This window comes from Cyprinodon variegatus, unplaced genomic scaffold, assembly GCF_000732505.1.
Source record: "Cyprinodon variegatus isolate N-32 unplaced genomic scaffold, C_variegatus-1.0 Scaffold299, whole genome shotgun sequence".
Lineage (NCBI taxonomy): Eukaryota > Metazoa > Chordata > Actinopteri > Cyprinodontiformes > Cyprinodontidae > Cyprinodon > Cyprinodon variegatus.
In genome coordinates this window covers 174,679-188,641 of record NW_015150752.1, presented here as the reverse complement: position 1 = coordinate 188,641, position 13,963 = coordinate 174,679, and the positions used below count along the sequence as shown (strand labels likewise).

The window sequence follows — 13,963 nt, the reverse complement described above, 5'->3', positions numbered from 1 at the left end:
CTGACAATACTTAAAGCCAGTTGTATTTTACACCAATAAGCATATTTGTGACACTAACGGGGTAGAGTGTCTTGCATTAGGCAAAAATTGCCACAATGCATGTTTAAGGACTCCATCCCCACGGTATGTTTCCATGAGAGGAACATTTAAGAAGTTAAATGAGAGTTTTTTTTTTTTTTTATGACCTGCAGCGTTATTGCTGTATCTCTGGCATAAGAACTCTGTGTCTGCAGGGGTGGGGATAATAAGTAATCATAAGGTCCCTTGTGAGTTTCCACCTCATAGAGCAAAATGAAACTACACACACAAATGAAGGAAAAACTAAAAAATGCAAACCTCATTAGTTTAATATACTTTGTTTCAACTGAAGAAGTAGGAACACAACAAAAGCTAGAATACCTGTGGAGATATGCAACCCTAAAATATTCACAAGCTCCTCTGCAGCCTCATGCACTTTGACTCATCTTTCTCTAAATTAGCAATTTACATTTAAAATAGCTGTTTGCAACAAAGAAAAAAAACAGAAAAAAACAAACAAGAAACATCCACAAGAAAAAAAGAAAATAGCAAGTACACAGTAGTTGAAGAAAATACGTTGGTTTCTCTTATGTGTAGCAATATGAAGCTCAGCCGTTTATTATGTCTGAACCAACACACTGTCAACATGTCGGCACCCCTTAAAGAGCTTTAAAAATAAAACCCATAGAGGAGCAGGAAGTTTGGATCTTTTTAGATGAAAGTCTGTGCTTCAAAAGATCTTCCACCTATACAGTGCAAGGATTGTTTTTTAGTGTCATTGCATAAATGCATCACATTTCAACATGTAAAGACAGCTGTCAAAATTTAGCTATAAAGACAAATTATTTATTTTCATTCTCATCAATCACTAACATGACATGTCTGTTTTAGATTAAAGCATAGAGCTTTGCTATAAACACACCACCTAAGCAAAGGGTAAAGTATAGCTGATATGGTTTAGTTGTGAGGAGTTGAAGAAAATTTGTGTAATTTGTTGTAAAGTTGTGCCCTGAGAGTGGAATTAGTTAGCTTTTGATATGCGTCGCTGAAGTATTTCCATCTTGGACTTGAGCATGATATGTGGATTGGCTGCAAACCTTTTATACACTCATAATGCACGATCAGAACTACGGAAATAAACACATAATCTGTCTGTGTTGCAAAAGCATTTTATACCATGTTTGTATTAGGATTTTGTGTGATAGACAAACCTAAACTCCTGACCTGTCTGTAGTTTGTTTCCAGGTAATGGCATGAGGTTTGGAGAGTTTTTCTTACAAATAAAAATTTAAAATCTACATTTTTATTCAGGCCTTCTGAGTTGATACATTGTGAGATATTTTTCATGCAAATTCAACTGAAAGTCTTTGGGTTTGGTCTCTATCGTTACTGCACATTTTTTGTGTCATGGCACAGAAAAGGGGACTCAGTATTCAAGGCAGACAGACAATACAATTACTCAAAAAGTCCATTAAAAGAAATGGACTGCAGTAGCAACGGCTAGTGCATCTAAGACAGGAACCTCTGGAGAAAGGAATCACAGATTAGTGACCACGTAAATCTAGTGGAGGAAGATTATGAACGTGGTTATTTTAGTTAGTCAAAGCCCAGAGAAAGAGGTAGGATCCAGACGGTGGGCTGCCTACAAGATGCATAGGCGCCGCACAGAGTGTCACAGACACTGCAGCCCCGGGGGACGGAAAACAAGCAGGAGATCAGATCCGGGCAGGTGAAGGAGGACAAGATAATCAAGAGGGTGAAGCCAAAGTGTCTGCTCTCAGGATTCAGAACCAGGAGATCAGAAGTTCGAATAGGATCCGAAGGGAAATCCAGGTCGGTGACAGGAAACAGATCCAAGTTCAGTCAACAGGCAGAACTCAGCAGGAGTCCATAGACAGGTCAGGCAAACAGATCATACTGGAACTTGCAGAGAATAATCTGCGCTGATGACTGGAAGCAGGCAGGTAAAAACTGATCAGACAGGAACAGGCGGGCTCGGCGCTGGAGAGGCAGAGCAGGAAATCAGAAACACTAAGGTAATGCTGGACACACTCTCCCGACTGGCTCGAAAGAAACAATCTGACCCTGATGACTGGTTAGAGAGCTGGTTAAATAGAAGCAGGAGCAGATGGATCAGATGAACAGGAATGAGAAACTGAGGGGAGATAGGCAGGTGAACAAAATGAGTAATTAGGCCAGTCATCTACACCAAGATGATGACATTTTGTCCATTTTTATTTGCCTTCACATAACAACTGTATTTATCCAGGTGATCCATTTTAAACAGGCGGAATCAATTAAATAAATGATTAAGAAGACTCTTGAAGTTGCACTAGTTTTTTTGGGAAAAAGGTAGCTGAATTTCAATGCAAGACACCCTGTTCAAACTTTTATTTGTTACATCAAAGTCTTGCATCCTTTTTGTCCCCTTTCCACTATTTTTTGAAAAGGAAAATTAATCGTAATTGGTTGTGAAATAAAGAAATGTTTAAAAGTTCAAGAAGTAGAATTACTTGCACAAGGTGCTGTAATTATCTAATCATACCCTGTAATTAGTTACTTAATAGAGAAGCTACACTGATTCACCCATTTGAGACTGATTCCTCAGTGGCAGTGCTGCTGTTTCCAAGTATGCTTAAGGAAGCATGTTTTATAAGATTTCATTCTGGGTAAATCAAAAATGAACACCAGTCCCTTTAGCTTCAATGATAGCAGGTAAGTTAGGATTTATGGTTGTTTTTCAACAAGAATAACCACTGCATTTAAACGTAACTGAGCTTAAAACTTAACCTTGACATGCAGTTTATTTGCTCTGGATAGTTCTTTAAGCACTTAGACATAAAGCTGACGATAGAAGGGAAATGCTTTAAGAGAATTACAGAATTAGTTCAAAAATGAATAATTGAGATGTATGAAAGAGCACCTGAGTGTGTTGTAACAATGTTGAGTGAGGTGGTTGATCACAGAATCAGAGCAATGAGTCGTGTTGACCAAAGACTGTTAGGAAAAAAAAAATCCAGGGTTTCTTTTAGTCAGCGGAAGTTACTGTGAAAATGTGGCTTTTTATAGCTCAGACTGTCACTCCTGGTTTTGCGCCGACTCTGACTGCCTGTCACTGCGACTCTATGTCATGCGCTTTAGTCTGAACCTAGGTCAGAAAACCAACTGTAGCGTAGCCAAGAATGTCCTTCTTTGCTTCATTCTTTGAGTTCAGTGCAGAACTGCCTAATGTTCTTGACACTCAGATAAACACCTATGAAAAAGCCATAAATGCTGATCATCGCGGTCTTCTTTATGTTTGTTGAAACGGAAACTGTTTGGCATTCAGGGTTTCAAGGATGTCAATCCATGCAGCTGCTTATGAGTGCATTTTTTATTTCTTGTTCCAGATAACAGCTTCAGCATAATGCTTAAAATATGAATGCCAATGTAAAATGTATGAGAGACAAATGAGAAAGGCCAACTAAAGAGGAGGAAGTAGGAAGCAGAGCTGGAGCAAGCATCTTTCCAGATTGGGTTCAGGGATTTCTACTAAATCGCAGTTGATCTGACACATACACACAAACATATAAATACACCCGTTCTAAGCTTTCTCAGCCTTGAATTGACCTATATAGGGTATTTGCCCTGGGATCAGCCACAAACTGTAAAATGTGATGATGCAATAATTCAAAGAGCAAGAAGAGAGATTCTCTATGAATTTCAGTTTGTCTCTTAGAAGTGATTCTATAGTTTTTTAATGGATGGATGTTGAACACGACTCAGCAGCAGACAGAATGACAACCAGTCCTGTAAGACCTGTCAGCCTTGCCAATTTTCCTCCTCCTTTGCTGACCTTGCTTTTTTCTTTTGTCCTTCTGCAGGAGTGAGACTGTGCTGCATCAGTTTTGCTGCCCTGCCCCTGAACATCCAGAGACTGATACCTCTGGTTCATCAAGGTGAGATGAGTTGCCTTTTGGAAACCCTTTTACATATTTTTCTTTCTAAAGTTCAATAATTTTCTTTAAAAAAAGTTTAACTTCTTATATATATATATATATATTTTTTTTTTCTTTTTTTTGTGCTGCAGGTATTGTAACATCACAATGTTCGCAGGTTTGAAGTTGATCAGTCTTCATTTGTAACATTTCAGGCAGAGGAACCTTTTGTTAAATGTGGGTTCTGTCCATAGGAAAATGTATTTCTCATCTGTTGTTTAATCTCATCTCTTGAGATCAATTTAAGCTTCTCATATTTGTATCATTTTGTAATAATTTATTTCTGAATTACTTCTCCCAAGCATCCCTTATGAGCAAGAGATAAGCTATATATTACCAAGAAATAAGGAGGTTGAGTGGAGAAAACCATTTTAGCAATACCGGAGAAGTTAGATAAACAGAGATTTTACTCAGAATAGCATGTCCCTGATCTCAAATAGGTCTTAGTTATTTTGAAGGAGAATTAAATACACTAAAATGAGAAGAATATGATACTTCTTTTCCTTTTGGTAGCCTTTTTTAGCCTAAACTGACAGGCAGTTGGGATGAGTGAGTGAGGAGGAAGACTTGACAGGCCAAGATTTGAACCTCCACACACATAACTGAGACAGGGCTTTAAGGGAAGGATTTTAAATTGAAACAAATTTGTAATAAGGACGCTGTATCTCATCTGTTTTTAAATGAAGGTCAGGAAAAGTGACAGATATGGGGGAATCTTGAGAACTGGCGCAGAGCTCACTGTGACACTTATTTCTGCAGAGAAAAATTTGAGAAGAATGAGAAAACCACTTTGGTCTCGATTGGTGCTCATTTATATAAAGGAGATGTAAATGTTACATAAATAAGATCCTGTCTTTAGTTTTACTCTGCTATGGGTGAAACATTTAAGCTGCATTTGAGCTGAAGAGGTTTAACTTTTTTTGCTCAACCCAAAGTTTGTTATTTTTCATTCCTATTGCTCGTTGTTGTTATTGTCAATGGTAAAAATTAAATGATGCATTCAGCTCACATCACCTTAAGCAGCTACATTACTTACCAGCAAATTGGCACTTAATGCAGTCTGAAAACTAAAATTAAACTCCTTTAGCTTATCTAAGCAACTTCTCTCTTTCTGGCTTATGAACAATGGGACATCTATCTGATTTTTCTCTTTGGTTGGGACTTGGTTGATAGTAAAAGTAAGAGATGCACTGATCCATTTTTTTCTGATCCAATCTAACACCAATACCTGGGCTAATCGTATCAGCTGATATCTGATATTTATCAAATTCAACTGTTAAATAAATTAACAAAATATCTTGCCATGTGAGTGAAGGTCTTAGCCTTGACATGAACATTGTTAAGAAAAGGTAACAAATTAGCACAGACCTAGATGTACCTCGTATTATGTATGAACATATAAGCAGCAAAAGAATGAAACAACAGTTGCATGTAAAAGATGCTGGATATACAATATCAAATCACCAACATCCGATCCAAACAAATAGTAACTTTTAGAGCCGATATCCAATACAGGTATTGGATCAGTGCATGACTAATATAGTATGAGCTTTACTATAGAAACATGAGTGCCTGAGATCATTTCAGAAGCACCAAATGTAGTTTTATAGCAGTTTGATTCATAATGGTTGCAAAAGATCTTTGACAATGAGATATGGGCGACGGTGGCTTTGGATGCAGGAGTTTGCTTGTTGGTTTAAGCCGCGGTTCCGGCTTTCAATGCCGTTGTGTCCAGTGACGCCTGTGTCCCGCATCCTCCTTTTTGTCAATGAGCCCCAGGGCAGCTGTGGCTAAGATGTCACTTGCCACTGTGAATGGGCCAATGATGGAATGTAGTGGAAAGCACTTTGACGAAGTCTCCTAACTTGAAAAAACAAAAAGGGCTATATAAGTACCATTAGTAATTACTATTTCCAGTCTAAGCCTTCAAGAAGCATTTACTCTTTTCCAAGTTACGGTAGTTCGATTTCTATGAAATCCATGCTGCTTTCTCAGACAAGGCTCAGATCTTTGGCTAAACTCAAACAAAATAAAGCAGCAGCTTTCTACAGAAACAAAATTTAAAATGCAAATAAAAAGCAAAAATAAGCAAATTAAAAAACAGAATTTTCAACCTGGAGCTCTGCTGAGGAGACTTAAACGTCAAAGAATGTGTTTTGCAATACACAATAGCAACACAAATGTGGATAATCAGAGTGTAGATTTCTGTTTTAATGGCATCAAACCTGCTGTCACATATACATTCCCATTTTGTTTATAAAATTAGAAAAATATCCAATCCTAAAAGATAACGACAATACTATAACTGTTTCGGTTGTACTGGAGAATATTACCGAATGAAAGAAAAGGATGGGTTTTTCGGCTCTGCCCCTTGTGACATCAACAAGAATGTTTTTTGGAGTTTACATTTTATTTTGGCATTGCAACAGTTTTACAACAAATTAGCATGAAAGTAGAAACTGTGATATTCTACAGATGACAGACTATGTCTTAAGTGACTGATTCAGTTTAGCAGAAAAGTCTGCCTTGCACCCTCAGTGATCCTTTTCAACTTTATCCAGCTGGTGAGTGCGCAGTGCTGAGCTGGTCCATATGTCAGTGTGACGTGGTGTAATTCTGAGGTTAAGTATTGCAGCTAGATGATTAAAATGTGCTGCAACTTACAAAAAAAGCAGCAACAGAGGCGTTGGAATAAAGTGTGAAAGGATATTGCCGATATCAAAGCAACCATGGCAACCCTGAAATGACGCAACAGTTATCTCTACCATAGTAACTGGAAAATCTACGGTAGTTATTTTAACAGCATGTGTCGGAGTGGGCTATGTATGGGAAGAGGGAATGCATAAACATTCACTTTAAGCTTGAATAATTATATTTCTTTTTTAATCCTCCATGCTTTCTTTGTATTTTCCTCTTTTGTATAATCAAATAATGTTTGATTCTTCTCACTAGATTTTTCTAATACTTTTTTTAGGACCATGTCTTCTGCACTCATTGCTTCACAGTAATTTCCACTTCATCCCACCCCATTGAGTTTATTTCTTCTCTTAATACCACCATCTGTCTGTCTGTCTGGAATGACTTAACTCCTACATACACATGGTCCTGATTGGATCGGCAGAGCGGCAGCGGGCGCCCAGCTGAGATGATGAGACCTGGCATGAATGTGCAAAACCAATGCAGCTCATTCCTCCTTACTATCCTCATCATCATCACCTGAAGATGTGTTCTGGTTTGCAACCCTTGACTGTTTCTATAGTTGCTGCACACTCTTAATCCATCAGTGCCCACTTATCTCCTAAGAGAATTGCCTACAGCCTAACCTGCCGTACCCTTCCCTCTTGCCCCAGCCTTTCAGTGTAGGTGTGCCTCCCCCCTCCGGGCTTGCAGGACTTGAAATGATACGATTTGACAAATCGTCTTCTATCTCACCCCTTGACGATGAGTGTGTAGGCATGTGTCTGCTGCTACTGCATATGCTTTGTAAGGGAAAGTGTGCACAGTGGCCTGATCATTACAGAGGCTCTTGCATGGCCAGATGCATTAATAGCTCAGGTCTTGCTTTAAAAACCTCTAATGTATTCTAATGTACTCTAATGTATTCTGATGCAGCACTGGGATATGGCAGTGTTTTAATAGAGTTTTTGATAGAGACAGCCTCTAGGATGCACCAAAACCTGGCCTGCAACTATCCTCTTGTTTCCTCTTTCTGGGTAGTTATCTTCCCTCTCTCCTCTTTCTGGCTTTTTTCCCTGACTCTTTCTCAGAGGACACAGCCACCCCAGCCTCTCTGACCTTGTCTCCAACTTTTATTGAGACGCTGTTATATACTTCATTTCACAGCAATCAGAGGAAACAAAAATGGACTTAAGTGATGCACTCATTATTTAAGCATGAGCTGGCTTTTAATTCTCCCCTGTTGTTTTTTTTTTTAGCTCCGGTTCTGTTCGCGTAAAAATGATCAGAGTAAGCAGTATCCGACCAGCACAAATATTCTGCAAGCGTTCCACACTCATGAGTGCACCTTCAGGGTGTGATCATAAATCTGTCTACTATGGTACTGTTTCTTTGCTGCTGAAAGTTAGTTTTTCAGGCTCCTTCTTTAACTGGGGTAAGAAGTTTGCGAAGATGAAGAGAAGGTTTTATGTATGAGGAAATCTGGATTACTGGAAGGCCTATGGGAATAAGGACGTTTGCTGTGTTATGCCAGGCAAATTACTTAAGCCTTACATGGCTTTCGCAGAATTTTGATAATGCTACCATGTAAAAGAACGTTGTATCATCTGTGTCTGGGATTAATAATGGAGGATTGGACAATGACCTCAGGGAACAGCTTCCTCAACCTTTGACAATGTGAAGTTTTGAGGCGCATATGAGCTTTTGTGAACATTTGTGACGGTGTTCAGCTTCTGGTTTTTAAACCACTGAGACGGTTGATATAAACACCACCTCATACTGCTCAGACATCTGCAGATTTTATCAAGTCATGAGAAAAAAAAAGTAGTTAAGGGATGATCAAAGCATTGTTGTAAAGTGATGGAAAATACTTCATGTAGTTTTTTTTTTATTTTACTCATAAGAATCTGAAAAGTATGGAATCCCTTACAAAGACCATGCTTTCAGCTACAGCTCCAAATCTTTTGAGGTTTGTTTATGCTTTGCAGGGTTCAGTCAGATTGGATTTATGTCTGCATTTTGACTCGACCATTTGTATTTTATTTCATGTGTCCCATCCAGTATTGTAGCAGGAAAATTCATCTTGGTATTTTTACCTGAGTGCAAAAGGAGAAGCTGAACAGATTTGCTGTCAGGAGGGGAGCAGTACGGCTTTTGCTGTAAGGCTCCACTTTATAAATGTTCTGGGATTATTTTCAAAAGCAAAAAAGAGACAGAGATGGAAGTAAAAGGGGAAAAGGGAGAAACAAAAGGAGAAAAGTGGGTTAGACAGTAATAAAGGAGAGAAAGAAGGACAAAGAGATTACATGATAATACCCTAGATATTCCCCTCTACACCTACAGATAGAGTGAAATAACAGAAAAAAAAAAAAGAAATTCATGAAAAACAACAATGTCAGTTAAAAGCACACTGTACCGATCAACACAGGAGTGGCAAACATGCAAAACATTTTAAACTATACAGTTAAACCCAGAAATATTCATACTGCCGGAATTTTCTAAGTTCAAAGTAATCTTCCTGTTAGAAGGTGAACCTCTAACCCAGTCTTAAGGCTTTTGAATCTTCCATTAGATGATAGTTCCCCAATCTGATTTATGATGAATTGAATTGCTGATATCAGAGTATAAACACGAAGTACTCATATCTGTGGAGTCAGCTTGGGGGTTCCCTTTACTTGCTCTCTGAGTCAAGTCTGACTGTAGAGCATGACTTTCCACTTAGCAGTATTTCTGAAAGCTTAATCCCAACAGCCGAACATGGAGAAAAGCCTGCCTAATAATCTTTTTATTTCCACGCAGCGCAAATGATGTCATTGCCATGGAAACACATTAGCTTTCAGAGGGTCATACATGCATTCAGCCTTGATCTTAATAGTGAAAAAAGTGGAGCAATGCTGGTGTGGCAACAGTGCAAAAAAAAGAAAAGAATGCCAATGTGAGCGGCAAGTCCTTGCTCTTTTAGAGATAATGATTTATCTTAATTTGTTATTCAGGATAGTTTAACTCCTTTTATTTATTTTGATGGTGAAGATGACCGACACTCACTGGATTCTTGTAGCATACTGTTGGCACAATATGAAAGAAATCAAATTCTTTGGCATAAGGATATAGTGAGAAAAAGTTAAAAGTCTTTTTTTGCAGCAATGTTCTGCATATGGCTCTGTTTGTTGAATGCTCTCTTTATCTACAGTGTCTCTGAGCCTTTAAATCACCCTGGTACAAACCAAAATACACATGCAAATATTACAGAAAACATTGGAAATTTTGCCGAGCTCTATGGAAGATTTGTTATTCTATTTGTGGATGCCAGTCTCACAGAATAACGATGGAAACCTTAGTTCCAAGAGGTAAAAATGAGCAAAGGACAGGCAAGCGCCAAAAAAATCAGACATGGGCTCTGAATGAGTGTGTGAAGCTTTGAGGTTTACTGGTGTCTTGGAGAATAATGATGGAAACGCATAAGCTCAGTTTCAGCATTTATTCTTGAACAAAACCTTTGCTTAAAGAAACCGGGTAAATGTTTTTGAGAATTTAAAAGAAGGTGGCTAAGAATAGATTCAAAGAGATTAGCCAACCCTAAATGTATTTTTTTTCTCCAACTTTTTTATTGTCATTACACTGTCACAAGAACAAAGCAATGAATTAATCTCTGTGCATTTAACCCATCCCCTTGGGGAGCAGTGTGCTGCCATTGTGCGGCGCCCAGGGAGCAGTCTGGGGTTAAGCGTCTTACTCAGGGCCCTAGAGTGACAGTCCGTGGGAGTGTGTGGGTTTGAATTAAGAACCTCCCAGACCCAAGCACAATGCTCTAACCATTAGGCCACCTGTATCTCTGTTTAGGCTAAATTCGGATGAAATACACTGTCAGAGATGTTGATACCTTTGATTTGAATTTGTCATATTACAATCATAAGCTCCTGTGTACTTTTTTCCCCTGTTTCTCTCCTACTTATACTGGCTCAAATTTTATTTTGACTAACTGTATGTGCTCCTTTTCATCCCTTTCACCTTAAAACTGACTGAGAGCTCATCTGCTTAACTGTTTCTTACCAAGGCCGAGCCATCTGTGGAGCTAGTTTACTCTTACCTTTTCATACAAGTAAATATAGATCATTGCATCTATGTTAGTTTAGTATGTTTACTTCCGTCGCTCACAATAAGCTGAAGGTTTTTGTTTGTTAGAAGGAACCAGAACCATTTTACTGATGCTGTATGCATGCTCTGTGATTGCTGCAAAGTCAGGGACAATTTGCAAGTGGCCATCCACCGTAGTGACATCCTCACCTAACAGTGGTGAATCCAAATACAATCACTCAATACAGGCAGCTGGGTTTCCTTAGATAGAAACCCTTCCACTGTGCTATATGAAGAAAGTGAATTTTATTTCATTTTTCTAGATGTTTAACTTAACCCAAAGCTCTAGAGGAAAGAAAGAAATAGAAAATGATAAATGGTGGTTTATATATCTGTCATAAAGATATAGTGGAGGATGTTCTTTTCCCGGGTGGATCATAAAAATAAGTGGTCTTGAAATTGTCAATCATCCTGGTGACATGTTTACCTAAGGCCGTCCTATGTGCTCGTTCCCATTTTCACTTACCGGTGGTGAGTCTGACATAGTGGAAAAATAATTGTGGAAAATAAGCTTGTATGAGCAATGCATACGGCAACTTTTAAACAGAGCGTGCACGAGGAGAAATGGGTTTGTGCTTGCTCTTGCACGTGTTTCATAGGCGATTCTTCTCTGGAAAAAGTACAGGGTTGTGCATTTGTATTTTTTATTTATTTAAGAGTGGAGAGAGCGGGTCTTTTAAAAAATTTGCAAAAATCCTCCACTATACCTTTAAGAAATAAATGTCTTAGAAGAGTGGCGAGTCAGTTTTTTACAATCTACCTTTGAGGATATATCTCTATCAGCTTCACCCATTTGAAGACCAGTTTGTTGATTGTTTTGTTCAGGTTAGCATAAGTTCAGTCAAAAATCAAAGGAATGTGTATGTGAGCTTCCACTGTAAAGTTGTTCCTTAGATTGCACATGAATAAGCATTAAAGGAAAAAAAAAAACTTAAATGCAAAATGTTCATATATATATATTTTTTTTACAATTGTGATTTAAATAGAGCTCTAAATGGGTTGTTCTGACAGCTACATTCTCTATACTCCAGGTAACAATTAATCCATTGCTAAATTAGTTGATGATTATTTCAATTATCGATTAATCACGATTAATCCAATTAATTGTTTCAACCCTAATCCAAATATACAAGTAGTTTGTGATATCCAGAAGGTTTTCTTTCCTTACCTACAAACCCCATCTCTGTACTTGAAGAGAAGCTCCCCCAAAGTATGATGCTGCCACCAGCATGTCCCACTGTGGGGCTGGAGAAATGTGCTGTGTTATTTTTCTTCAACAATTATTGGTTTTTTTAGATATTTTAAGTGCCTGACACAGCCAGAGTCATTCCTTTAACCCGTTTGTGTTGCTTTTTGCATAGTTGTAGACATTACACACTCCAGTCCTTCTGGATTTCTTTCAGCAATGGTTTACTTTCCATTCTTTCAGGTTTGTGTAACGCTGGATTTTCTGTTGTCCAGTTTACCCTACCTTAGCTTTGGATGACTTTAGATCATCCATGGTTGCCTTAGGCTTTAACATATATTTGACTAAACAATACTTTGTAAGAGATGTTCAAACATTGTAAAATTTAAATTTCTTCATCACTTTCAACCTGACCTATCAACTGTATTCATTCATGACCTTGCTTGCACTTTATTGTTTTTTCTAAAAAAAAAAAAAAAAAAAAACTCTGATGCTTTCAGACAACTGATGCATTTATACTGCGAGTAAACTACACAGAGCTGGACCCCTGAACATGAAACATATTTCATCGTTATTATAATAATAAAAAATACCATGCATCATTTTCCGTCCACTTTGTAGTGTTGCTTCATAAAATCCCAATACATTTTATTGAATTTTGAGGTTGTAGTGTGACAGCTTTACACAAAAAAGTTCTGAGCTTGAGCTAAATAGAATCCAATTTTAAGTTTATTTTTCTGACACAATAAGGAGAATCACAAAGCAATCCATAAAAGTGCAGTCCTTATTTTCTCCTCATGTGCAATCCATAAAGGCAAAGCAGTTTAGAGTCACTCTGGGAGAATTAATTCATTAATCAACATCAAATATGAAGAATGATGTAGGTTATGTAATCTAAAATATTAATATATTTCAAGTAGAAACTTTTTCTTTCTTAATTTTTTTTTTTGACAAAAGTTACATACACTTTGTTAGCTTTTTACTATAGTCATAATTGGATTACATGTAAAATGTGATCTTTTCTATATCTGATCTTTCTATTCCTATGGTATTTGCATGTTTGTTTATGTCAGCCCAGAAAAACGATTTGTGCTTGCAGCGCTATTTGTTTCAAACCAGAAGAGGGGGATGTGCCCTACTACCTAAGACTTGTGTAAACTAATCTAGGTTAGCCAACTCCTCCTTTTCGGTTGTGCCAACAGTTAGTACTAATTTGGGGAAATGCACATAAGTATTCTACCCTTCTATTTAGAAACAGCTCCCTAATTAATGTTTCTCCATGAAAACGATTATATCATTTTTTAACCTTTTCAACCTGAATTAAGTTGTTTTAACTATTTGTTAGTTGCACATAGCATCATACCTGTTTCATGTTTTGGGGGGTTTATTTCTATACTGCGTATAATAATAGCTCTTTTTTCTGTTTTAAGCTGCAGTCATTGGTACAAGAGTGGCCCTTTACTGGTTAACTGAAGTACAAATATATTCTTAATAACTCTACTTCTGTCCTAAAGTAATCAGCTCATAATAAATCTTTAAGGTAGTACATTTGCCCTCTGTCACTAAAACCCATATTACTGTGGTGGTTAATAATAATAAATTAAACCTTATACTGTATGTGAACTTATTATAATATCTTTTGTATACAGTAAATGAAAGAATAAATTACATTTTAGGTTCTAAGTTGAGTATACTGTTTTATTGTCTATTTTAATATACATTTAGTTTTTAAAAGACTAAGTCTCTATACTTCACACATTTTTATTTACATTAATTATGTAAAAAAAACTACTTATAAGTAAACCTAACGTCATGCAAAATTACTGCCTCCCCTTAAAGATATGTCAAATAAAGTAACTCAGTCATTCTAGTGTAAAAGTTCATTCGGAGATCAAACGTATGATCCATATATTAAATGATATATATATATATATATATATATATATATATATATATATATATATATATATAT

The 13,963-nt window shown here is 37.2% G+C and overlaps 1 protein-coding gene across 2 annotated transcripts in view; it reads left to right on the top strand.

The window, feature by feature from the left end:
- The window catches only part of LOC107090535 (IQ motif and SEC7 domain-containing protein 3-like), a 72,445-nt gene that overhangs the window by 7,808 nt on the left and 50,674 nt on the right, over positions 1-13,963 (top strand). For both annotated transcript variants that reach the window (XM_015383960.1, XM_015383961.1), the window contains exon 2: positions 3,882-3,956. In XM_015383960.1, coding sequence (XP_015239446.1) covers positions 3,882-3,956 — 75 coding nt within the window. The remainder of the gene's footprint in view (positions 1-3,881; positions 3,957-13,963) is intronic.